This window comes from Rhynchophorus ferrugineus, unplaced genomic scaffold (assembly GCF_030347505.1).
Source record: "Rhynchophorus ferrugineus isolate W39M unplaced genomic scaffold, kcgeb_rfMv2 rfM10, whole genome shotgun sequence".
Lineage (NCBI taxonomy): Eukaryota > Metazoa > Arthropoda > Insecta > Coleoptera > Curculionidae > Rhynchophorus > Rhynchophorus ferrugineus.
The window spans coordinates 15,480,830-15,507,072 of record NW_027472589.1 but is presented as its reverse complement, the minus strand read 5'-3'; the positions used below and the strand labels follow the sequence as shown (position 1 = coordinate 15,507,072).

The window sequence follows — 26,243 nt, the reverse complement described above, 5'->3', positions numbered from 1 at the left end:
CTACTTTCAGTCGCTAGTTTTTTGAGTATCGACTGTTTCGTGACTATCGACAGTTTTCAGTCGATAATTCCGAACGATAATATTAAGAATCTTGAACCTTTGATAATGAAATTAAAACACACCGATATCAACTTAATTATTTTTATTTATTGTTTACTGTTACATATTTACACATTTCATACTCAAACAAAATTGATACTATTAACTATACCTCATAAAAACACACTTTACTATTAATAGCACATCATTATATAAAGCACAAATTATATTTATAAACTATAGAGTTATATATAAAGAGTAAAAATAATGTGTAGAGACAATAACACTGTATAGAAATTGTATATCCAATCCTAGGAGACTGTAAGAGACTGTCCAAGGAGCGGAAACTATGATGATAAGGACACCTCTTCAACGGCAATGGTCAAATGATTCTGGAATATGAAAATATATTTAGTAGTTTCATCATAGTTACTGAAGCTATTAAGTATTATTTGTGTTATATTAATATATTATATTAAGTACTTTAAATGCCGCCTTGGTTGGTGCAGTGGTAACGGAAACAGGTCGGTCCATCTACTGTTGCGATAGTCGTGGGTTCAAATCCTGCTGGGGCATGGTCGTATTTATATTTGTGTTTGTTGAACGTTTGTGATTGTCCTTAGGCATGAGTGCAAGATCCGACAAGGGAAATGATTCCAGACACATAAGTAACCAGGCTGGGTAAGACCGGATGTCTTCTGGGATGATTTCTACGTTGGTCATTCGCCAGTCGGTAGGCTAAATGCCGAGAACCACAGTTCGAAACCCACGTTAAACTGTAGGTCCAGTCCAGATAGACTCTCGTTGGTAAAAGGAGACTTCAAATAATCCCAATTCTAAATCACTTCAATTCTACATCGTCTCATGTTAAAATTAAATATTTCCTTGAAGACCCTAATTTTACAGTATCGGGTAATGTTATGTGATATGAGAGAACATATTAGAATCTGTTTTAGTTTTAATTATTCACATCAATATACATACAAATAAAGTTCACATATAATATATCACTACATAGTATAAAACAAAGTCGCCTTTTCTGTCCCTATATCCCTATGTGCGCTTAAATCTTTAAAACTACGCAACGAATTTTGATGCGGTTTTTTTCAATAGATAGAGTGATTCAAGAGGAAGGTTTATATGTATAATACATGCATAATATACTAAGGCAACATTGCTAATTTTAGAGGTTTCTAACGTGATGTCGTAAATTAACCTATTTTTTAGGCTTATTTAGCAATTAGCAAAAACGCTGCCTAACCCTACGAGTTAGATCAAATTAATGTACTACAGTATTGTACACCATAAAAAGGTCTACAAAAAAGTCCGGGATGGTATATGTTTATCTTTTAGGGATAACCCACATTAACCATTTTTATTGTTTACTTTTTACGTGAGAAAATGTGCAAAGTCGGAGCGGGCCGCTATGTTTTTATATACAACGTTTATATTTTTTCTGTAGTGTATTTAATTTAGTATCAGCATTGCACCCGTGCGAAGCCGGGGCGGGTCGCTAGTACAAAACATAAAATAATAGTAAAACTAGATTTAATGTAGATATTATATCATTGGAATGGCCCATAAGACATTCACAATCAAAAATGTAATCTCATACTCATTAGTATTAAAATTACTTACTTTGTAAATATTGCTGATAATAAGCCATATGAATTAACTTTGGTTGCTTTATTCTTCAAGGTGAATGAACATCGAGCGCCGCATGTCACCATTCAACTATTTTGGTTTCTCTATAATTTATAAATGATATATAAAATTCTTGCCTGACCTATTAATTCATAACAATACACAATATGAGGAAGAGAATCACCAAATTACGATTCCATTATTAAAAATTAAAACGAGAATCCGTTTTTTTAGTGTTGGGAAGTATCGAATGTTTTATTAAACAATCGATACTTGTTGTACACGAATTGTTTGTTTTCCCAACAAATAACTGTTGGTAATTGATTTTTTTCTTGTTTAACATAATTAATTTTAAAATAAAAATATTTCATCATTGTCGTAATATTGTTAAAATCTAGTATCGACTGAATTCGACTATCGACTGTTAAGTAATTGACTACTTTTTATTATCGATTATTTCAGTCGCTATTTTTTGATTCCACTGATTTTACTACTTTTTACCAGTGACTGTTTCAGTGGACTGTTTTCAGTCGCTATTTTCGGTCGGACTGATTTTTGGTTTGAGATATTATTCCATTCCATAAAAAAATTCCATTCCTTTCTATGTATCCACAGAACATTCAAATATAAAAGTAATTCTACTTCTTTAAAATGAAATTATAAATTGAATGTTATGTATAATTATTATAATAGTGTTCAGTAATTATTTTTTCCTTATTTTTTTAAAGTTAGTTCGTGAAAGAATACATACATCTCCATCTTTCTTATATCACCATTCAAAATATAACCATATATAAAATTAGCTACCTAAGCAATTATCTCCGTCCTTTCCTCTGTCACAATTTATACAGAAAAGGATTCGTACATCTTCGTTGGACATCACGAATTGAAAAAAAAACAGTCGTACCGTGTATTCTTTACTAGTTTTTGAACCTGTGTTTCGATTGTTTTCAGTCGATAGTCTATCCTAGTTTTTTTATTTTTTCTACAATAACGATACTAAAGGATTTACAGTTTTATTGACTTGAGTTAATTAATTGTAATTTTTCTATACTAGATGCCAGTAACAACTGAACGAACGTTATAAGTTACAAGCATAGAATACAGAAACACTTATAACCATAGAATACAGATTTCTATATTTTCAATAATTGAAAAAATAACAATATTCCATAACAAAACGTTATACCGAGTAATCTGTAAATAAACCTTAATGGTTAGTATGTATAATATACTATGATTAGTTAACATGTAAATACGCGGATGAAGAGTCATTTTAAACAAATGTGGATGAAAAGCCGGATTACTACTGCAACCTGTGACACCCACGGAAGCATAGCATTAGAAATAACAAAAATATACATATATACATAAACAAGTATACAAAATAAAAATAGACTAGTACTAGAATAGCTGAACTAGTACGACACTGGAATTACTACACTTTTCAAATGTATACAAATTTTTAATATAATCGATATATTTCGATTACACAACTTATTATTTCAAAAAATCAAAATTAGTGTTGGGAACAATCGACTGTTTAATAATTAACTACTTTCCGTCCGACTGATTTTGTTACTTTTGACTATCGACTGTTTCAGTCCTGTACTTTTAGTTACTATTTTTGGTTCTACTAAATTCATTCGACTGATTTTCAACCGTCTCGCTCTGTCGTCCTAGTCGCGATCTTAACACAAATGTACCCAATTTATAATTACATAGATTTATATATAATATATATAGTTTTATGATTTTTTTAGTGGTTTGCTTGTAAATAACAATACATTGCATATTAATAGAACAGCATTTTGGAACAATATTTTTCAAGATTGTTAATGTAATAGGGTAAAAAAGACTAAAATTGTAAATGATAAATAGTAGACTTTTGACTGGTTTTATGGCAATAATAGATAATATAAATAGTTCAATAATAAATAAAGCATTTACTTTATTTAAAGAAGCTCTAGTAGATATTGTGCGATTATTTTTAATTATGTCATGAATTAGTCATTTGAATTGTCATGAATGTTTAATTTTTATTTAGTATTTATGGTTATTGTAGATCTTTAGTTTTTAGAGTTTGTTTAAATTCTATTGTATTATCTATATTTATTATAGTATATTATTTAAAAATAGCGACTAACATATTAAAATACGATAAAACATTTGTAGGGTATTATTCCATTTAGAAAGAAATTATTTAAATTGAAAAATTCCATTCGTTTTTATAGATCCACAGAACATTCAAATATAAAAATAATTCTACATCCTTTAAAATTAAATTATTAATAATAAGCTTATAGTATTCAGTAATTACTTTTCTCCTTTTTTATTTTAAAGTTAGTACGTGAACGAATATGTACATCTCCGTCTCACTTATACTACCGTTTGAAAATATTAGTACAAAAAAATTAAATGCTCCAAGCAATTATCTCCGTCCTTTTCTCTCTCACAATTTATACAGGAAAGGGTTCGTACATCCCCGTATTACATCACGAATTAATTTAAACTGTGGAACCGTGCATTGACTGAAAATAGTAATTACTATTTTAAGTCGCTAGTTTTTTGACTATCGACTGTTTTTCGACTATCGACCGTTTCGACTGTTTTCAATCGATTCTTCCCAACGCTAATAAAAATAAATTCTAACCTCATCGTATTCAAATTCTCGCGACTATCTATACTGTTATTAACATTTGAGTATATATATACTTGAAATTTAAATGTCATTTTTAAGAAAATTTATTTCAACAAAATCGTTTTACCATCTTATAAACCAGACAGTTCTGAAAGATGGACCAAAACAATCTAATACGTTACAACTGCGGAAACTGCTGCATCCACGTAATACTTGTTTGAAGGCATTCATTATAATTTCTTCAGGATACCTGACGTATAAAATGGCTAGAGATAGGCTTAACATTTTGCCACAAGTAAACGCCGCAGAATTATTTAAAACAAAACCTCCTGATCAGTTAACTGGCAGGAGAGCTCAATATAACTTCATCGCAGATGTTGTTGAGAAATCGGCGCCATGTGTTGTCTATATTGAAATAAAAGATAACAGGTAAAATGCGCTCTAACATTATTCTTATCACTTTAATTATTTGTGATTCTAGAAGAGTAGATTTTTTCACTGGCCGCCCTTTAACACTTTCAAATGGCTCAGGATTTATAATTGAATCTAATGGATTGATTGTTACAAATGCACATGTTGTCACTAATAGGGCATCTGCAAACGTTGAGGTATATATTGGAAGATAATTTCACTGTTTATTATTTTATCTACAGTTTGCTAGGTCAGACTTATTGATGGAAGGACATTTCGTGGTGTTGTAGAAGATCTTGATTTGAAAAGTGACTTGGCTACTGTTAGAATACCAGCTACTAACTTGCCTACAATGAAATTGGGAAATTCAGCTGACCTAAAGCCAGGTGAATTTGTTGTTGCAATTGGCAGTCCTTTGGCTTTAAGCAATACTGTAACTTCAGGTAAATTCCTATAATTTATTGATTTGATTGCTTATTAAAATAATATTTGAAGGTGTGGTAAGTTCTGCTCAAAGGGGTTCTGAGGAACTGGGTCTTAGAGATAAAGATATGGTTTATATACAAACTGATGCCGCCATAACATTTGGTAATTCTGGGGGACCACTGGTCAATTTGGATGGTGAAGCTATTGGTGTAAACAGTATGAAAGTTACTCCAGGTATCTCATTTGCTATACCAATTGACTATGTAAAAGAATTCCTTAAACAAACACATGGGCCAAAGAAAACCTCTGATAGCCCCAGAAAACTATACATGGGCATTACAATGTTAACACTAACACCACAGATTATCAATGAATTGACTCAAAGGCAAGAATTACTACCCAATGACTTAAAAAGTGGTGTCCTTGTATGGAAAGTTATAATAGGGTCACCAGCACACAAGTAATTTATTCAAATATTATTAAATTTGTAACATAATTTGTATATTTGTTAAATTGTAGTGGTGGTTTACTACCAGGCGACATAGTAACTCACATAGATGGTAGGCAAATTAAAGGTGCAAATGATGTCTATGACATCCTAAAACAACCCAATTTAAAAGAACTGCATATGTCAATTTCACGTAATGGCCGAAAATTAAATGTTACGGTCGTCCCTGAAGATATCAACTAAATAAAATAAAATATCTTTACAATATAATTTATTACCAACAAAACTATAAACTATTTTCTTCTTCTTCCTTTCACTTCAGTCCACCCATCATCCTCCATAGGAGTTACTGTATTTTCTACATCATCATCACTGCTATCAGATGAAGATTGTATATTTACCGGTTGAGGATTACGAACTTGTTGATTTAACCAGTCAGCATTCACAGATGGTAACTTCTGAAATTCTGTATCACACTCTTCAGTTTTACCTTAAAATAATTTAGGGAATTCAGACTCATTAAGTCAATTAGTTGTATAAGAATACCTTCTTTGAGCAGAACTGTAAATCTATACAAAATATGAGCTATTTGTTTGGGAGAATCATCTTCACATATAGTCTCAAATTCTTGGTCTAAAATATCTTCTAAAGCATCCTGGATACCCTCGATATCAACATTATGTTCATATAAACAATATTGTACCATATAATTTCTAAAATCTAGTGCTGCCTACAATCAAGTTGATAGTCATTTAATAAAAAAAAATTATAACACTTACTTGTTTACTATCTGGACCACCCATAGAATGTTCTACGGCAAGTTTTAGTGCAGTCCAGTTATTAAATATTTGAGTTACTATTTTTGTAAATGGTTCTTCCATAACATCCATATTTGTATTTTTCAAAAACTATGTCTTATATCTTTAAAGAGGTAAACATAACCATAAAAATTATCCACGAGAAATTGACACCTACTCTTTTGAACTATATGGCGCCAATCCATTTATGCAAGAGTGAAAATACCAAAACCTAGTTAGTAGCCAGGGAGGAAGAAAAAATATCGATATCTTCTAAAAATATCGATATTTTTTTCAGAATAAATTAAATATAATTTTTAATAAACCTTTAAATTTCGTATTTACTATTGGTACCAAAGGTTTGGCCAAAAATGTCGATATCTTTTTTGCAACATGTATAAAAATATCGATACTTTAGAAATAATATATCGATATTTTTAAGAAAAAATAATAATAGTCAAATAGCCTAAAAAAATACATATTTTCTCTGAATATTTTAAAAAGTAGTTATATTTTTATGGAAATTTAAAATTATGTATTAAAACTCAGCAAAGCTTTAAAATTAATTACGAATTTTAAATGTTTATTAAAAATTATATTTAAATTTGAAAGAGTATCAGCTAAAAAAATATCGATATTTTCTGAAATAAATATCTATAATATCTATATTTTTTTCAAAAATTAAATACATTTCTTAAACATAAAAGAATTACTTTTGATAAACCTTTTAAATTAGTACTTAATTGTAAAAGTTTAGTGTACTTTAGTACTTAACTCTAAAGGTTTTATATATATTTTGGTACTTAAATGTAAAGGCTCATTAAAAATATCAGTATATATTGCAAAAAACGATATATTTTTATCCTCCGGTACATCGATATTTTTTTATAAATATCGAAAACTATATATCGATATTTTATATGAAATATCAAAAACGATATATCGATATTTTTTAAAATATGGAAATATCAATATTTTTCTTGGTGGCCGACATCCCTAGTAACTTTTATTTTATACGTTTTGATAACAGTTTCTTAAATATCTCATTGCATTTAGTCATATTAGCTCTATTTTGGGTTTTCCTAGAAACCACTCCTAAAAGCGCTTTAAATGCTTTTTGCTTGCCAGATAAATAATCTTTAACTATTTTTTCTTCATCATTTATTATCGATTCGCAAATCTTTGTCAATTCGGCTTCATCGCTAATTTGCTTCCAATTATTTTTTTCAATAATTTCTATCGGTGAATTTGTACCACCCTTTAGCAGTTCATCTAAAACCAACTTGGCAGTGTTTCTACTAATTTCACCTTTTTCCACAAGTTTTACTATGTCCCCTAAAAATGTCGGCTTGAAACCCCTATAATAGAATATATAACATAGAATAACTTTCTTTCAACATAATGAAGGTAACAACATACAAATCCTTGACTTCTAAGTCTAGCTTATTCAAGGCAGTGTATAAATCATTTATTAAGAAATTTGCAAAAAGTATGGTGTTCATCGGACCACTAGATAGAGCTACTTCAAAAATATTTAATAAGTCATTATCATTCTAAAAGGGAAGATCCATCAATTTAAAATCATAGTATCCTTGAAATAACTTACTACTAAAATAATGCTCTGTTCTAATGTTAAGCCTAACTCATCCCTTAATCTTCTTCTAGCTTGTTCAGGTAACTCCGGTAAAGTCTCTTTTATTTTATCTGCATTGATTGAACCAAAACTAACAGGACCCATTGCAATATGTAAGGGAGGTAAATTTGGTTCAGGCATATATCTATAATCCTAATTCTAGCACTTAGTAAATTAATATATAAATATAAGAACAGTACCTGTTGAACTTCTTTATCTCTCATTGGCACAGTTACTTTTTTTTCTGCATTCCATGCTCTAGTTTCATTCAATATAATACCTGAAGATTCCTTTATTTTTATTTGCCTATCAATTTCATATTTAATAGCAGCAGCTACACCTTTCACTGAAGCTATATTTTTTATTTCTGTTCTAGTACCTAAAGGTTCTCCCTCTTTATTCACAGATACATTAGCGTCTACTCTCAGAGCACCCTCTACGAAAAATAATAAATGTCAAAGGTCTTACAGCATTTGTCAAAATTATGGGTACATCAAAACAAATTCTAACATGGCATCATGGAAGTGTACTATAAATACTCAAACAAATTCTGATGAAGATGTCACAGCACAGGTCAGTGTATATGATCTTACCTTCCATTTTGCAGGAACAAGTTTGTAACCTCTGCAATATTCCTATCAGCTCTTTAATTAAAGCTGCTGCTTCTTCTCCATCAGTCAAATCTGGTTCAAAAACCACTTCCATTAATGGTATACCCGCTCTGTTTAAATCTATCAAACTTCTATCAAAATCATGAAGACTCTTTCCACTATCTTGTTCCAATTGCAACTAACAAATTTAGCTTGATACAATGATTATCTAATAACATATGCTGTCAATACCTGTTTTATGCCAACTTTAGTTTTATATGAAGATTTATGTACAGCAGGTGTAAAGACATTAAATTCTAAACTACCATTTTGTGCCAATGGTGCTCTCTGTTGTGTAATTTGATATCCTGCTGGCATATCAGCATAAAAATAGTGTTTTCTATCAAAATATGATACAGGGTTTATTTGACAATTTAATGCTAAAGCAGTTAAAACTCCTGCTTCCACACAATACTTATTAAGAACTGGTAAAGTGCCAGGAATAGCCATATCAAAAAGACATACGTTGGAATTTATAGGAGCAGAAAATTTTGTTGGTGCCCCCGAAAATAATTTAGATTTTGATTGAATCTGAGCATGCACTTCAAGACCAACTACACTTTTCCACTTAGACCTAGAAAAACAGGTGAACTGAAATGACTGAACATAATTTAACAATGTAACGAAAAACCTTTTATTAGCAATATTAGAACAAACACGTTTTGAAACTCTGTAGCCGGATGGTAACATTCTTATTTTAGATTATAAAATGGATATAAGCTTATTAAATTTGTTTTTCTTCATATAACCATAAAACAAACATATAACCTAAAACAAATTTGACATTTTGAAATATAAATAATTAATTTATTACTAACTTCAAATGATATCAAAGTGATAATGTTAAAAATATGTAAACATCAAATAAATCTCCTGTATTTTAAATTAGTTTAAATAATTTTATGTAAAGAAGAATTGAATTTATTAATCAAGCTTCTATTTTAATGCGTTTTTGTACAAATTGTCTTTTCTGTATATTGACAATTAAGACGTTTTACTGACAGGGTCATTCATCACAAAAAAGTCGGGGAAAGCAATTTTTGCTGCTAATCTTTATGTACAGAATACTTTTGCTTAGTTCGTAAATACGCGTAATTAAACAATATGATTAAGTTATTTTCTCTAAAACAACAGAAAAAGGATGGTGAAGCAACGCCACGAACTGGAAACCAGAAAAAAGCATCCGCAGCTCAATTAAGGATAACGAAAGGTTTTTTCTCCGAACTGGAATAAAATTTGCCAATCTTTTATTGAAACTGTTTCAGATCTAAATGAGTTGAATTTACCTAAAACTTGCACTACCGAATTTCCCGACCCTGATGACTTATTAAATTTCAAACTGATTATATGCCCAGATGAGGTATGCCATTTTGAATAAATTCTGCATATTTTTTGCATTGAATATAAACATTTAAGGGTTTCTACAAAGGAGGAAGATTTGTCTTTAGTTTCAAAGTAGGTCCAAATTATCCACATGAACCACCCAAAGTAAAGTGTGAAACGCAGGTATATCATCCCAACATTGATCAGCAAGGCAATGTTTGCCTAAATATCCTGCGTGAAGATTGGAAACCAGTTTTAACTATAAACAGTATTGTCTATGGACTGCAATATCTGTTTCTAGAGCCAAATGCCGAAGACCCCTTAAATAAAGAAGCTGCAGAAGTTTTAACCACTAATAGGAGAGTATTTGAACAGAATGTTCAAAAAGCAATAAGAGGGGGATATGTAGGTGGTATTTATTTTGATCGCTGTTTAAAGTGATGGAAATTCTTAAATACTTAAAATTATAACTTTTATTATTAACATAAGGACATGGATGAAGATAAAACTGTGTATATGAAATCAAACATGTTTCTAATGGTATACCTGAAGAAATAATGTTTTTTTAAAATAATAATAATAAAAGATATTTTTATCCTCATAATTACTTCAATTTAAGATTTCCAATATAATTTATACAAAATAAAGTTGTTAACACTGGGATAGCTTTATAAAAATTTGTTGTTTGATTTGTGATTATTAGATAGGCATTTAGTTTGCCTCATTTTTTTCAGCAGTAAAAGTACTTTAAGTAAAAAAAAAACCTGCAAAAAATGTTCCCATAGCAATTACTTTTTAATAGCTTATACTATTTATGTTTTTTTTGTTTTGTAAGATAGGCTAATTTTTCCAATAAATAAAAAAATAGTTCTATTGATTTTTTATTTACTATACTAATATATACAAGTGATAAAATAGTTATTTACCAAAAGGATAATAATCCAAGCCAGAATTATAGTGAAATCTTGGTTTTTCAGATTTCTTTGCTTCATCAATCAATTCTTGGACACTCTTTCTATAGGGAGCAGGCTGCATTTCCTCTTCTAACGTACATTCAAAGGCCTCCTGTGCTTCTTTTTTTCGATATATACGACGTCTTATTATATCTACATCTCGACTGTATTCATCCAGTAAGTTATCTAATGAGCTAGGGGGTGTGTTGAATTCAAATAAAAAATAACTGCAAGTTTTAGAGAGTTATAAATAATACTATTTTGCATATAATAAACGAACCTAGCTCTATTATACACAATACCATGTGCGCTTGTCTTATAAGGCATATTTCTAGTACCTAAATTCTCCAACTTTCTTATAATGCCACCTTTCTCAAATATCTGATCTGCAGTTCTTCGAAGAGCTTGTTTTAGCTCCATCTAAAAGTCATTCCTATGTTAAACTTCTAAATATACTAATTGCAACAAATTACCTTTGGTAAAACTCGTAATAGTAAAAGCAATTCGTAGTTGATCATTTTGTTTTAAAAATAGTCAGAGCTTGGCCAGGTTAACCTCTTAAATATGAGGTTAGAATAATTTTTTAAACAGGATAACCAATTTATAACAATTAATTGCTGTATATAAAATGCTCTTCAACTATAATATATTAAATATAATAATGTATTAAATGTTATATTAAATCAATATTATATATCAAATTTGTAATATAAAACTACTGATAACCTCCAATTTCAAAATTACTACCTTACAATTTTCAACACTAGATGCCCCCAACATTTAAACCTAACCATTCTATTAGAAGAACTATTTTATTACCAAAGTATATATCCTTAGTTATCCCGATTCTTTAATATTTGCATGAAAAACAATATATTGCCAACAATGAATGAAGCAGAAGATTTAAAAGAAATTGAACTATTAATTGAAAAACAAAAATTAGAGGAGCAGGTATATTTAAATTATTATTTCAAAGAAAAACAAAAAAAAAGTTAATATTGTTGTAGGAGTGCGATGAAGTAGAATATTCAGAATTTATAGACGATTATGATAGTGATGAATTTATAGGAGAGGTAAATAGATTACAAATCTCATAATATAAAGTGTTTTAACATTATATCCTTTTTGTATAGAATGAAGACTATGAAATACCTGATTATCAAAAGCAAGATGTATCAAAACTACATACAAGTACTCCCAGCTCTATATTAACAGTTAATGAGAAGAAGATCGTTGATATGTGTAAAGATCCAGACCTGAGAGAGCTGCTAATTCTAAATAGGCAAAAGAACATGCAACTTATGCAATTTTTTAAAGTGATTAAAGACTTATTAATCGAATGCCAAACTAATATTATGCAAAAAGATAATCAAATTAAGGCTAAAAATAACGACAAGCGCAATAATTATAAAATATGGAGAATCGGCAGGCCGTATTTTAAGTCTGCAGATAACTTTCCTTGCCCAAGAAATGAAGATACTATGCAGAAGCATCAAAAAGGGGAATTAATGTATTATGACATGATTCCAAGTATTAAATGGTTTAACAATGATGCAAAAAGGTTGATGGCAGGTCAGTAATATATTATCTATATAAATTAATCATTAATCAATTGTTTTTATAGGAGTTGCATTCATATTCAAAGTTATAAGGGAGGAACAACTAACGAAAGAAATTTCTGCTATGGAACAATCAGATAATGTGAATCATAGAAAATTAAAAATGCTTAAGCAAAGTGTGGATGATATCAGAAATTCTTCTGAGGTGGTGTATCCACCTAGGAATTTTGACAAATCCATAGACTGGAATAGGATTTCACATAATTTTTTATGTAATAAGTATGACAAAGTTTCATTAGCAATTAATGATAGTCCTAATTTTCGTTTTTTATTAGGTACTCACCTGAAGACTGTGAAATATTCTGGAATATCTACTTACATCCACACATAAATAAAGGCCAGTGGTCTGGTGATGAAAATACAAAACTCAAATCCATAGTCTTAAGACATCATCACCAAAACTGGGATGCCATCGCTAAAGAATTGGGTAGTAAACATTATATTATCTTTTTTCTTATTTGATGTGACTTCTGTGTTCATTTTAAGGTAACAACAGGACTGGATTTGTATCGTGTATACATTATTATCGAAATGTCGAACCACCAAAAGAAGGTAGATTTAAGCCAAGTGAAGACAAGCTTCTGTGTGATTTGGTTAAAGTTTTTAAACAAGGTGCCCCCATCTTGTATGTCCAAATTTTTGATGTATTAACTCATTTATTTCAATAGGGAGCTATATACCATGGACAAGAATTGCCTATCACTTCAAAAATAGAACTAGAGGACAACTATGTTACAGATACAAATATTTCTTGAGTTGTAAGGATGATATTGTAAAAGGGAAATTTACGCCAGCTGAAGATGTACTATTAATGATTTTAGTTGATAGGTAAGACTGTACCATCTTAACTGTAATGGAATTTTACGAGTATAACAATTAATTTAGATTTGGGACTCGTTTTTCGAAATGCCAGGAATATTTCACCAACAGATGTTCTGTGCAGCTCAAAGCCAGATACACCACTAATTTAAAAACCGCCATAAAAAGAGGTATCTAAAGCCAACATATACGAATGTTCCAATAATTTATACTCCGAATCGCAGCTTCCTTTACTGTCGAAGAAGATCAACGAATCATAGACTATGTTGAGAAAAATGGACCGTCCCAATGGGTAACCCTGGCAAGGACGCTTAGTCGTACGGGTGGTCAAATAAGGCAAAGATACAAAATATTGAACGATTTCTTCAAAGGACATCCGGGCGCATCACTTGAAGAGGCGCCAAGGAGGAAAGGGACGGTACTATCATTTGATAAAGAATTCGATTTTCTCAGGTAATACTCCGGCCAATCGCCGTACAGTTTAAAGAGCAATCGTCTTTCTTCAGATGCATCGCGAATGTATACAAGAATCACAGCAAAATCCCTACATTAAAAGAAATAGAGAAAGTATTATTGAACAGTCAAAATAAAATATATAATAACAAATTGTTGGCAGAACCACAAAATCACAAACAAATCGACAATCTTCTAACAAACTTCTTCTGTGCCAAGATGAACAACGAAAAGACAAATCAAGCCAATATAAATCTGGCAGTAAGTAAGTATACCCAAAATTGAAGGGAACCAAGGAATGTTTTGACGTTCTTCACATTTTAGTTGCTGTTAGACAAGTTTTATCCATACTGCAAGCCGAACTTTGTATACCTAAAGAATTGAAAGACTTCCCGGAGCTCAATGGCGTCGACCATCGTATTTTAAAATCATTGACCGCCAGAGAACCCAAGAATGAAGATGGAGCTTGTGAAATAAAACGGGACGGAAACAAGATAAATTCACTTCTACCGCCAAATTTATTCAATGTGGTAGGGTTACTGAATCTGGTAGATAAGAATTTGTTTAAAATGGGCGATAAAGATAGTACCAGCATTGAAGAGTGAGTATTATGAGTATTATCAACGTTCATTTTAATTTAAATCATTATTGTTACCTAGACAGTCTCAACAAGCCGATTCTATGCTCTGGTGTATGAGGACGTACCTTTCAAATGTACCCGAAGCGACAAGAAACAAGCTCAACATGGAGCGGAGCCTCTTTTATCAGCGACTTCTATCTGTGTTAAAATTCCCGACTATTTTGACAAGGCAAAAAACATCGGAAGTGTGCCTGTTCAGAACATTAAAAACAACTGTGAGTTTCAAACCAGTATTATTAAATGCTACATCGATGGTTACACATTGTTTTAGAAAATCCAAACATACAGCAGAAAATCCAGGATAGAACTGTCGAGACCATCAACCAGTAAGTGTACTAAAGAAATTACAAACAAAGTGTCAGAACATGAAAATATCAGCTCAAACGAAGGGACCGTTGAAATTAGCTCCGCTACGAATATTAATGATGTTTTAACAGATTTCTTCAGTACAACCAATAAACTGGAACGTTCAAATAGCACCAACCCAGTTCATATTAGCGACTCAGTCAGTAAGTATCACCCATATATCCGGTCAGTCGGTAAGTACCACAGGTCAATTGAAAAGTCCCCGGCCTACCATAGTAAAACACATTTTTTTGGCAATTTTTTTTTATTCAACATAATCCTCTTCAAGGGTGATACACTGATTATAGCGACCCCCCAACTTTTCGATACCATTTTTGTAGTACGATTGGTCCTTGGCTTGGCTCCAAAATAGGCTTCAGTTTCGTCGATCACCTCCTCATTCGACGAAAATTTCTGAGATTTCAGAATTTCTTCTGATTTGAGAACAGGAAGCAGTCGCTGGGGGCCAGATCTGGAGAATACGGTGGATGACGAAGCAATTCGAAGTCCAATTCATGGATTATGGATTATTCAAAACAAAACATTTAAAAAATAATAATCATTATTATTTTTTAAATGTTTTCGTCGATAACAACCTCTTTTGGGCGTCCACTGCGTTCACCGTCTTCGGTGCTCATTTCACCACGTCGAAACTTAGCATATCAATCCTTGATGGTTGATTTTTCTGGGGCAGTGTCCGGAAACTCGGCATCAAGCCAAGTTTTTGCCTCAACTGTATTTTTACTCTTCAAAAAGCAATATTTTATTGACACGCGAAATTCCTTTTTATCCATTTTTTCACAATGACAAAAGTTGCTTCACTCATAATGCTATAATTCACAAACTAATGATCCGACAGCTGTCAAATTTATACACACATCTTTTGAGGGTTAGGGCTAACCAAAAAACCTCGATTTAATTCTAGTGGCGCCAGCTATATGTCAGGCTGGGGACTTTTCAATTGACCTGTTATAAGGTTTTTCTACAAGCGCGTGTCGTCGATGTAAACTTTTATTGCTTTTAAAATAGACTTGAGTGACTTAGTCTCTCCCTTGCTGAACAACAGCTTAAACAGATGCTGGCACGTCAACTCGTCCCAATTGAAAAACACTGTATAACAACGCAGGACAAAATAAATTAATCAAAATACATTTTCTAGGTACCAGTAAAAATCTCAATACCGAGCACTCTATACCAAAAAATCTAGAAAATATCTCTTCACTGGACCCGGTAGATGTTCGGGTTTTAACACGCTTAACACCAAATCAAATTATCAATGCTGAAAACAACTATGTCTTTAAAAGGAATAATATCGATGTTATCACGTTAGTTGATAGCCTTCCCAAGACTGTACCAAATAGCGTAAGTGTTGATGAACTATTCATAGTCTATCCAAAATAGCAGTGAACGCACGTCAACGAGTTTATTGCAGTTTTTAAATTCGTTTTAATACCAGACAATATAGCCTAGTATATAGTTGCCGCATCAATGCAAAATTTTGCAACGTTTGCCGGTTTATAACCTAATTATTATCACTAATGTTTTAAAGTCCACTGGTACCAACCTAAATCGCAACAAACTGCATTTAACATTATGTGTGACGTGCTTTGGCTGTTTTATTAGAAGGACTATACCTAATGTTTTATCTAATTACACTCATATATATATATAGAAAATGCAAATCTATGGAAAAAATGTAAATAGAACATTAGGCGATCAACCATCAACTAGTGAATGTGAAACCAGTTTTGAAACAGTATGGATAAAACCGGAAGGCACAGTTCATAATACTACTAATACTATTCCAACAACTATTGCACCACTCAAAAAATCGAGCGCACAAAGAGTACGAAATCCCGAAGAACAACCTGCACAACAAAAGCTTGTCGAAAATGCAAACGAAGAATCCTTGAATAAATTCGTCTCGAACATTGATGACCTTCTGACGGATTTCTTTAGTGCTGCCATGAAGTTAAAATTTCAGAGCAGCGTAAATCAAGCCCACGTTAATCACGCCGTTGGTAAGTTATAACTTAAAAATCACGAGAAAATTTAATTCAACAAAAAACCAGTGTCCGTTCAAGCTATTCTTTCCGCGCTGAACGTGGAATTATGCATACCAAAGGAGTTTCCAGAAATAACCAACTTGGATGTCGTCGACGTCGACATTTTAAAATCCCTGGTATCAAAAGCTTCCATGAATGAACACAACGAATATGTTATTAAAAGAAGCAGCCGTGATATAAACTCGCAGATTCCACCAAATCTGTACACTGCCGTCGGGATGAGAAGTTTGCTAATTAAAAACCATATTTACAAATCTACTAAAAAGGAAAACAACGTTCAGAATCGCAAGTAAGGATTAAAAATAGAACTTACGTAAAACTACATGAAGGTTACTTATTAATCATTGAAATCCCAATCTAATTTTAAATAATCTAACATCCGGCACTTTTCTTTAGGAACGCGCAAGATAGTCGCACCATATCATATCGGGGACGGAAACATCAACCAAATAAAACAAAATTCACTCAGAAACAACTTAAAGAAGAACGAATTTTGTTCCACAAACGGCTAATGTCCCTTTTCAAATTCCCGGGTATCTTAACGTTACAGAAGCCTCCCGATGGTTTGACCAAAAACTTATCATCAAATAATAACAAAGTTGTATGTTGAATATATTTCAGATTCTTGTTATCTTTAATGGCAACATATTATATTGTAGGCGATCAGAACGTATAGAAAAAAAAATCAACCGAAAGCCATCCTACCAAGTGAAGAAAATGGATCTCCAGTTATCGATTCCATGGCGGAAAAGTTAAAGCGTCGAATTAACGATGCAATAAAAAACCTCACTACACACTCGCCAGCTAAGAGATTCTGCTCGTCAAAAACTAAAACCGCTTCTAAACAAGTAAAGGGAAATGGTACAGACCAACCCAATACCGAAAAAGAAAAGGTTCAGACACCATCAGGGGTATCAATAGGCACAAACAGAAACGAAGCCGGAAATAAAACAGTGTCAGAAAATGTTTCTCTAAGTGCCGATCTAGAAGATCTGAATGCTTTAAATGAAGCCCTCAAATGTGAGAACGTTGAAATTGATGAATCGTTCGATATTGACTGATTTATGAATATATTTTTATTTATTCGATTGTAATGCCTACACTTTCTTGCTACCTTTTACACATACCAATAAAATCCTCCAAGTTGTCAATCTAACATAACATGTGTTTACTGTTACTTCACTTGGCCTTAATATATTTCTAAGCATTACTGATGTTTACGGTTAATACATTAATTTGTATACTTCACTTATATAAGGTCTTGACGTCACTATCAGTTTCTATTAAGTGCTGTTAAAACGTATTAAATCATTTATAGAAATACCAGATTTCTGGTTTGGAATAACCAGTCGACAGCGAAACAGAGTAACAGCGGTTGTTGAAAATTCGAAGGCGAGTTCCTGGACGTCTCACAAGCTTCTGACCGGGTATGGCATTTCGAATTAATTTACAAAATTAGCAAATTGCTACCGTAGAATTGTTGACTGCTGGATCATATCTTTTCGAAAGAAAATTTGGTCTCTAGTGAAGGACAATTCTTTGCTTAAGTAATTTTTTTTTTTTGAGAAATACAGACTGATGTATTAATCCCGTACTCGTCTTGCTTGTGTATGAATACAAGAGTACAGCAGAACAGTAGTAATACGTTAATTTGTGAATTAAGATTATACTAAGCATATCTAATGTATGATGTAAAAATTAAAAAAATATTTTGGACATAAATGGCTAAACCGTTGCAGATACCACTCTTGAATTTAAAAACAAAATCTCAGACCATCAGATATCTCAAATTTGAACAGGTCAGAATTGAGAAACAGTTTGGAATTGGGAATAGCAGTTATAACGGAATTTTAGTCTTGATGATGAGGTTTGGCATCTTACAATAATTTTCTGGTATTTTCAAGAACTCATATTCAATTGATATTATTAGTCTTGGCTTTGTAAACTCTAATAAAAACTGAATTTGTAGTATATGATAATGCATTTTGAAGGACACTGTAACAAGAGCCTTATTTTTTTTACTCTTGTAGTTGGTAATAAATATTTTAAGACAGTGCTTTCATTTAATACTTTCACGGGCTGCTATAAGTGACCAGTGACTTAAATATTTTTTTAACAGTAACTTGGAAAATTTATTCAAAGAAATTAGAACTATATATCTTTTTGAAAATATTCTCTATCGTTATTTGTAATTGTTTCTCATATTTTACATATACCGCATTGGTGTGTGTTGTTGCTATGCTAGATTGTAGGCTGATCGACTGACAAAAATCATTTCATTTAGCATTACTGTACTGAAAAATCAATTTGCAATATCTTGTATGACTAGACATACATCATTAAATTTTTATCGCGAATATTTGGTTTGGCTGTTGAAGTCCAACTACACTTCCCACCGAGGTGGTTTTATTCCCTATATGCTGGATCCACGTCAACAGAGTAGTGTACCTCTTACATAATCAACACTTACGACAATGTTAATCAGTAGTACATATAGACCACAACTTACTCAAAATGTTTAAAAGGAAACTATTTATTTGGTCATTGTTACTAGTCATTCTTTTACAGACTTTATTATGATAAGACATAAGAAAACAGTTACAGATCTTTTAAATTTTCGACTATAAAACTAGATATTCTTGAACAATTTCTGATATAGTTTTGTGAAGGTCATTAGAATGCTGATATCATTAGATGAAAATGGAAATACAATTCGAATTGAGACTTGCATAAATAAAAAAAAACTGACACATTTAAACAAGCCCTATAAATAAGTATATAATATTGTACAGACAAATTGGGTTATCTCCATAAACAATATAAACAGTAACACTATATCTCTTCTATAAAAAAAAATAGATAAATAAACATCAACATGACGTAAAATGATTTGATGAAGTTTTAAAAATACGTGAAAAAAAAGTTTAATGTGTTTGTCAAAATTATAAAGAATAAAACACACGCCTACAACTACTCATCCAAACATTTGGCAACCAACCAAATTGAAGAGAGTGCATCTTTTGGAATCCCCAAATTGTCGATTCAAAGCAGAAAAGGAGGCGGCCATCTAAAATGATTTGTTTTTTATTCCAAATAACGCTCTTTTTCCTTGAAACAACAATTGAGGGATGTGGCTCGTACGATTTTATTTTAAATCTACGCAAATTAGGAGCCGGAAATAGTGGCGATGATCGCCAATCCAGCAGAGAAAACTGACCAGAATATCAGAGTAGCTTCCACTTGATTGGCAACGAATCTTATACTGTCCAACACCTGTTTCCAGATTGGGTTCAGTTCGGATGGTTTGCCAGAAGGCAACAAGTTCCGTGCTTTCAGGAAGTCTTCCAAAACGGGAGAGTCTTTCGCGTACGGTGGGAAATATTCGGATACTTTCTCGCGGACCCACCAAGATGTACCAGAACTGTAACAAAAAGTATTAATAAGTATGTTTTTACATATAGATATGTATTCCTCATCTAAGCAGGTAGCTAGGGTGAAATCCTAGTTAGGTTACACCAGGAGAAACTTTAGGAATAAAAAGCTGCACAAAAATCTTGGAGCGACATTTTGCAATCATAGATAAATAAATTGCTGAAAGAGCACTAGCTACAAGTTACAAATCTTTGTGGTAGAAAGATGGAATGGAAAGTTGCTTCTAAAAAATAAAATAATTGTCTTCTTTTGAACACTGGTGGTAAAATACTGTCACTCCCAACAAAGATGCAGAATGTGGAGATACTTCTCCGTAGCTTGACGAATACATAAAAAAAGTATTTTCTACCAACTCATAAAGAATTCTCATGGGATTATTTACTAGTAAGATCCTTGGGTGTGTACCCAGAATGAAAACGATAGTTTTAAGGGGACAATTTGGTGTTTGTTTTCAAGGTACCTACATTCTGGACTAAAAATGGTTAAAATATCCGCCTATAAGGTTGCTGGAACTTAATGAAAACCCAACCAATAAAAGGAAGTCGGGTTTGTTCGAACTCGAGAACAGCAGAGCAGAATATTTATTAGTTGACAATTATATATATACTAATTACTTAATTTTAAAAAACAAATGTCAACTCGATTGGTCTCACTTTTACGTAGCAAAAGTTGTATGTGATTTGTTTAGTCAGTTTTGCGCAGTGACTCGAGAATGTTTGGTGGCGCAATTACTTTTACTATCTGGCGATTTCCAAGTGCCAAACACTGCCGGTCATTTCAAGATCGACTGCTGCTGATAAAATAAACGCTTGTTTCAAATCATCAAATCTGTTGCGCTATGTGAAGAAACTTCAACAGACAAGCAAACATGAGAGTTGCATTGCTGAACGACCGATATGTTGAAGATTTCTTCAAACAATTTCTGACTATCGGTAATGGCCGTGTTCCTGTCGACGAATCGTGCGGACATCATCGCTAACCACACAAATAACAAATTGTTAAGTGAGCGAGCAATTTTGGCGGCTAAGAATGATGATGTGGTTGACTTTATAGTTCAAAATCAAATCTTTATTACTCTGAATTCATTCAAATCTATTGAATGTGTAACAAATGAAGACGAAACCACTAATTATTCATTTGAAGGCGGGCTCGGTAGTAGCACTAATTACTCATCATGCTTCGAAATCTAAACCAACCAAAACTATGCAATGGAATGGGCTTGGTGATAAGAATACTGATGAGTAATGTGATTCACCCGACGATACTCAAACGAACATTTAAAGATGATAAGATTTTAATTAGTTCTCGTTCCGAAGATCCCAACGGATATGCCCTTTAGGTTCCTGATTCGTCTTGCTTTCGCCATGACGGTTAACAAATTACAAGGCCAATTCTTGACTGTTTGTGGTCTCAATTTAAAAAATTCGTGTTTTTCTCATGGTCAGTTGTACGTGGCATGTTCACGCGTCGACAAACCATCCGATCTATTTGTTCCTGCGCCTGATAAATAAACAAAAAATGTCGTAAATCACAAGAGATTGAATGAAGAGAATTAAACCAACTGATATATCTTAATAAAGTACTGAACTTGATGATTTATTTTATATTCATTGTATTACTTCCATGAAATCATAAATTTAGTTCAGTTAATAAGTAACAGGACTTTTATTGACTGTTCACTAGTGACGGTCAGCTAATTATGCAAAAATTGGACAGAATTGTAGGAACCTGAAAACAATCATAAAGCGGGAATAACGATATAAGGCCGGAACTAGAACCTAAAACCAGCAACAGATTCTAAATCTATCTAGAATATTTTCTGAAATAACATATTTCAATTTTAATTTTATGGTATTATTCCCCGCATGACAGTAACTCAATTTTCTCTTGTTTGGCTTTAAATCAACAGAAATAGAAACTTAAATGTAGGAGTTTATGATACTACACCAAGTTCAGTAGCAAGATATTCTACAAGTCTCATTTTGTTAATTTATATTTATACTCTTTCGCCTCCTAATGAAATTATGTAAATGCTAATAATACGATTATTTTATCACCTTTAAAATAATTATAAAAAATTATTTGTTTTATAACATCCACAATGTTAGTGTGTCTCCCTAACATACTTACTAATTGTTTGTAGTAAACTTGTACTTATACAGTACACCACGAATATATTTTGGAGGGTAAACACCAAACGCTGAATGGCTCTTGTCTATAAGAATAAGAACCTCTGGTTTACTGGTTAGCAATCGATGAGCCAGTGATAGTACCCAAGGTTGTTTGTCATAAGTACTTTGGGCAGCCCAATAAAACTGCCAATCCAATCTTGGTCCATAAGGAACTGCAAATAAAAATTGAGAAGTCATTATAAAAAATATAAAAACCAGGAGAATCTGCAACTTACCGACGAATGGTAGAGAATGATTCACATTCCCCGGCTTATATAAATAACTATACTCCTTCCAAGGTCCCTCCAAACTGTTTGAACCTTCTAATATAATTTCAGGGCGTCCTTCGACGCCAGTAATCTTAGGAAATAGTCCGTATTGATTCACGACACGAAGTTTGTGTAACCTATTGTAAGTAGTTCGTACTGTCGGGTGTATTGTGGAGTTCGTCTTAGGATGGATGGATATTAGAGGCACCTACAAAACAATTTTTGTAATAACTTTCGTGAAATAGAATATTTAAGTATATAATAAATTGTTCAGTAAGTTTATCGCTCAACAAGAAAAGAAATGAATTTCAATAAAAATAGTTTAGAATAGTCATAGAGGGAAACAAAAAAATATTTTAATCATGTAAATGTACCAATCGAACGCATTATCGTTCCACTGTTATAATACCGGTACCCAATGGGCACACAGCTTTCTAGAACCTAATAAGAATGCTCACAATGTCATATTTTTATATTAAAACAATTTCTTATCGAATATACAAATATTTCTGAACAATCTATTATGATTTCATTCACTTACAGTGCTAGAAAAGAACAGCGATAATGCTATGATGGTATAGAAAGCTGTTCCTAATATACCGAATAATTTGTTTCCAGTGTAGCTCTTGTTGAACAAAACTTGCGCCAAGCATAGCAGTACGGTTAACGCTAAAGATATCAGAATAGCGCAAACGGCATATTGAAGATATTCGGCAATAAAATTTCCGAACTGTATTTTTGTGAAAGCTGAAACATCAAAATGTAATGTAAATGAATTATTTTTATGTGTTGCAACAATTATCAATTGATAAGTGGTGGTAAACAAATATATTAATAAACACTTAACGAGTGCGTTCGCACAATGCGAAAAAAAAGTTTGCAGATGTACTAAATATATCTAAATAAAAATTATTGTGACCTTGAATAGGTTCTCCATGTTTTTTTACGAAAATTAAATTTTTATTGATAAAACACTTGTAGCTAAGAAGTGTTTATCAAGCGTGCAAAAATGGCAACATCTGGTAAATAACGCGTGTAGGATAGGACATTTTAAGAAATAACTTGTGACTTTGCTTGTATAAACGCTATTTTTCCAGCATCATTATGCAAAAATAGGTCATTACTTTTTCAGCTTCAACCAGTACAATATCCAATACTAAAGCTATTATATATTTTGCAGGAACAGCTAGCATCTATTCATGAAGTAATGCCTCCAACTTTTTAATATCCAAATATGTTCAGTGTTCCAGAATGTTCTTTATCATCACCTTTACAAGTTCCTGATTTCACTAAGATAAAGTTCCTTATACCATCGTCCAATTTTAGCGATGAGACGCGCTATTGGTTGAATAGCTGTTAACAAACAGAATTGCCCCATACATAAAAAAACGCCAAATAGCAAAAGGTTCGCTAGGTAGTTATGCAGCCCTAAAATCATTGTTCAAATTCAGGCCAAACTTTGCAGTTGAAATTTTAACCACTTGGTTTGGTATCACCGTTAAAAGCCGAGGCGAACATTTTAATTGATTTTATATCTCATTATATATCGCGACAATAAAAAAATAATTTCGTACATCATGCTCTTATCGAAAAAAAAACCTATAAAAAGACAGTAAAATTAAAATGTATAGGCATGCAATATAGGTAAAAAAAACGAGAACTCATTCAATGTAAAGTTAATAATTAAAAAAAACATTTTTTAACTCATATGCTTACCGATTTGGGCATCCAATAAACCACCACTAAACTTGATGCCATATAATTTATAAATTCCGAAACAGAGACCCGCCCAAACGCCAACCGTTAAGGTGTGATCCAAGAAATCCATCTTGGAGCTTGGTTTTTTTTTGGTTGAAAATACTTTATCGTCCAACAAGGACAACAGTAAGGTCATAATGAGGATATTTTCATAACTGAAATTTCCTGTAGCCACTATACAAGTTTGTAGGAATGCCTTTAAAAAATGTAATTAAGTCATTAATAGGCATCAACAGGCTGGTCAATGTTTACTTCTGGTTTGGTGACATTGAAATCAAGCAAACAAAACATTAACTTTTAGCAGAGAATTTCATTAAAAGCCTGAAAAGATACTTACAATTAGATGGAATGCTGTAAATCTGGCACCTCTGATGGGTAAAAAAAATAAAAATGGTACTGCTAATTCACACACACTGGTATACACAGAGCTGAGTTGTAACAAAGTTTTTGGTAAATGGTGTGCATACCATGATAAAGGATTAGGCAGAGGCATAGTCTCAAAATGATGATTCAACGCTAAATGATTTAAACATTAATTATAATACATTACATCACCAATTTTAAAATACCTGTTAAAGTCCACCATTTAGGACAACCACTCAATAATTTTGTAATACCATTGCTAAATAGATACCTAAAGACCAACCATCTACACAACCAAAATGAGATTAGGTCTGTTGTAGCACTCCTAACTCTTCTACGTGATGGGAAAAATGGAGCCATGAAGATGGCAAGGAAACCAGCTTCAAGTAAAAATTCATCACTGAAATAATACATATTTTATATCTTATAAGGTGACTTTTAGAAATCACAATACTGTGACAAATGCACAGTATTTCTTACAAGCTATCAATATCAGTACACATATCTAATTTCAAAAACCATAAAGTGATTTCAAGATCATACATACTAATTATTTGTAACAAAAACTTGTCCAATTTGATATAGTGAGAAGTACAATGACCACAAAGCAGTAAAAATAGGTACTATGCAAAACTTCTGTGACACCAATCTAGAAAATCAAGTTGCTTTCATATAACTGTAAAATTTAGTAGACAAGGATGTTACCCAGTAAAGGCGAGAAATGCTCCAAGTAAGGAGAGAACATCTACGGCGGCACTTGTGCTTAGTCCTAAATAAGGAGCTAACCATAGGAGAGTGGGCTGATAATGAATTTTGGCTGAAAGCGTTTTGTGTTTGCTATTTTCCAAAACAGATCGAGCCGGGAGTATTCCATTATCCCCGTATAACCCTATAATATCATATCAAAATACGAAAGCTTTATATTTAATATATAGGGACAAAATTATAAATAGACTACGCGTAACCTCACAAGTTTGAGTGCGTGTTTACGGTCCGAGCTCACCTGGCGCTTGATAATAAAACGACAAAAATGCCGACAGGTATACTATACAAAAAGTCCTCAAGAACAGGTTCCTGGTGTACCCAACTGGTATCACGCCACTCATTTTCCTCGAGAGAATGGCACTTTTATTAATGAAATCCCGAACAAACCATGGAATCACGCTACAACGCGAATTAAAACTGGCTTTGTTTTCAACTTCGATTCACTAGATATCAGTTTTCGCGATTCTAAAATAATGCGCCGACTCACGTAAAGAAATTTATAATTCGGCCAGCAATGTTGCCACTTAGTAAAACTGAAAACTAATTACAAGTAAAAAATCAAATAGGCCAAAGTCAGG

At 32.3% G+C, this 26,243-nt stretch overlaps 7 protein-coding genes across 9 annotated transcripts; 3 read left to right on the top strand and 4 right to left on the bottom strand.

Moving 5' to 3' along the window:
* Positions 1-294: 294 nt before the first annotated feature.
* Positions 295-7,124, bottom strand: LOC143204183 (pre-rRNA-processing protein TSR2 homolog). Of its 2 annotated transcripts, XR_013007536.1 has the most exons (5): positions 6,389-6,589; positions 6,156-6,339; positions 5,888-6,099; positions 1,678-1,787; positions 295-431 (listed from the first exon to the last, which is right to left on the bottom strand). XR_013007536.1 is itself a non-coding variant. In XM_076416671.1 (3 exons), exons 1-3 carry the CDS (start codon positions 6,497-6,499, stop codon positions 5,903-5,905), a joined length of 492 nt encoding a protein of 163 aa, XP_076272786.1. In that variant the 5' UTR covers positions 6,500-7,124; the 3' UTR covers positions 5,866-5,902. The 2 variants fall into 2 exon arrangements, 1 of the variants encoding a protein (XP_076272786.1); XM_076416671.1 differs by lacking the exons at positions 295-431; positions 1,678-1,787 and having other exon boundaries at positions 5,866-6,099; positions 6,389-7,124.
* LOC143204173 (serine protease HTRA2, mitochondrial) lies at positions 4,340-5,902 on the top strand. The gene is made up of 5 exons (XM_076416653.1): positions 4,340-4,753; positions 4,806-4,932; positions 4,986-5,178; positions 5,231-5,621; positions 5,681-5,902. Exons 1-5 carry the CDS (start codon positions 4,410-4,412, stop codon positions 5,850-5,852), a joined length of 1,227 nt encoding a protein of 408 aa, XP_076272768.1. The 5' UTR covers positions 4,340-4,409; the 3' UTR covers positions 5,853-5,902.
* A 117-nt stretch (positions 7,125-7,241) lies between the features above and the next one.
* On the bottom strand, positions 7,242-9,665 carry GatB (glutamyl-tRNA(Gln) amidotransferase subunit B, mitochondrial). The gene is made up of 8 exons (XM_076416645.1): positions 9,508-9,665; positions 9,321-9,457; positions 8,882-9,263; positions 8,633-8,828; positions 8,240-8,475; positions 8,013-8,192; positions 7,826-7,959; positions 7,242-7,764 (listed from the first exon to the last, which is right to left on the bottom strand). The coding sequence occupies exons 2-8, from the start codon at positions 9,377-9,379 to the stop codon at positions 7,413-7,415; spliced, it is 1,539 nt and encodes a 512-aa protein (XP_076272760.1). The 5' UTR covers positions 9,380-9,457; positions 9,508-9,665; the 3' UTR covers positions 7,242-7,412.
* Positions 9,666-9,676: 11 nt separating this feature from the next.
* UbcE2M (NEDD8-conjugating enzyme UbcE2M) lies at positions 9,677-10,883 on the top strand. The gene is made up of 3 exons (XM_076416667.1): positions 9,677-9,899; positions 9,955-10,049; positions 10,106-10,883. Exons 1-3 carry the CDS (start codon positions 9,794-9,796, stop codon positions 10,451-10,453), a joined length of 549 nt encoding a protein of 182 aa, XP_076272782.1. The 5' UTR covers positions 9,677-9,793; the 3' UTR covers positions 10,454-10,883.
* Positions 10,881-11,769, bottom strand: mRpS6 (mitochondrial ribosomal protein S6). The gene is made up of 3 exons (XM_076416672.1): positions 11,439-11,769; positions 11,246-11,385; positions 10,881-11,192 (listed from the first exon to the last, which is right to left on the bottom strand). The coding sequence occupies exons 1-3, from the start codon at positions 11,481-11,483 to the stop codon at positions 10,931-10,933; spliced, it is 447 nt and encodes a 148-aa protein (XP_076272787.1). The 5' UTR covers positions 11,484-11,769; the 3' UTR covers positions 10,881-10,930.
* Positions 11,754-17,996, top strand: Pbp95 (proximal sequence element A Pbp95). Of its 2 annotated transcripts, none has more exons than XM_076416639.1 (18): positions 11,754-11,916; positions 11,973-12,038; positions 12,099-12,537; positions 12,590-12,803; positions 12,860-13,011; positions 13,071-13,196; positions 13,253-13,412; positions 13,470-13,573; positions 13,628-13,856; positions 13,910-14,121; positions 14,181-14,457; positions 14,516-14,711; positions 14,768-15,005; positions 16,001-16,203; positions 16,514-16,862; positions 16,914-17,196; positions 17,304-17,508; positions 17,567-17,996. In XM_076416639.1, the coding sequence occupies exons 1-18, from the start codon at positions 11,827-11,829 to the stop codon at positions 17,966-17,968; spliced, it is 3,945 nt and encodes a 1,314-aa protein (XP_076272754.1). In that variant the 5' UTR covers positions 11,754-11,826; the 3' UTR covers positions 17,969-17,996. The 2 variants fall into 2 exon arrangements, with proteins under 2 accessions (XP_076272754.1, XP_076272755.1); XM_076416640.1 differs by having other exon boundaries at positions 11,758-11,916; positions 17,304-17,505.
* Positions 17,997-19,439: 1,443 nt separating this feature from the next.
* Positions 19,440-26,200, bottom strand: LOC143204168 (lipase maturation factor 2). Its single transcript, XM_076416644.1, has 10 exons — positions 25,904-26,200; positions 25,606-25,789; positions 25,448-25,549; positions 25,107-25,300; positions 24,875-25,053; positions 24,496-24,733; positions 23,321-23,526; positions 22,747-22,987; positions 22,470-22,683; positions 19,440-20,328 (listed from the first exon to the last, which is right to left on the bottom strand). Exons 1-10 carry the CDS (start codon positions 26,004-26,006, stop codon positions 20,073-20,075), a joined length of 1,917 nt encoding a protein of 638 aa, XP_076272759.1. The 5' UTR covers positions 26,007-26,200; the 3' UTR covers positions 19,440-20,072.
* Positions 26,201-26,243: the final 43 nt, after the last annotated feature.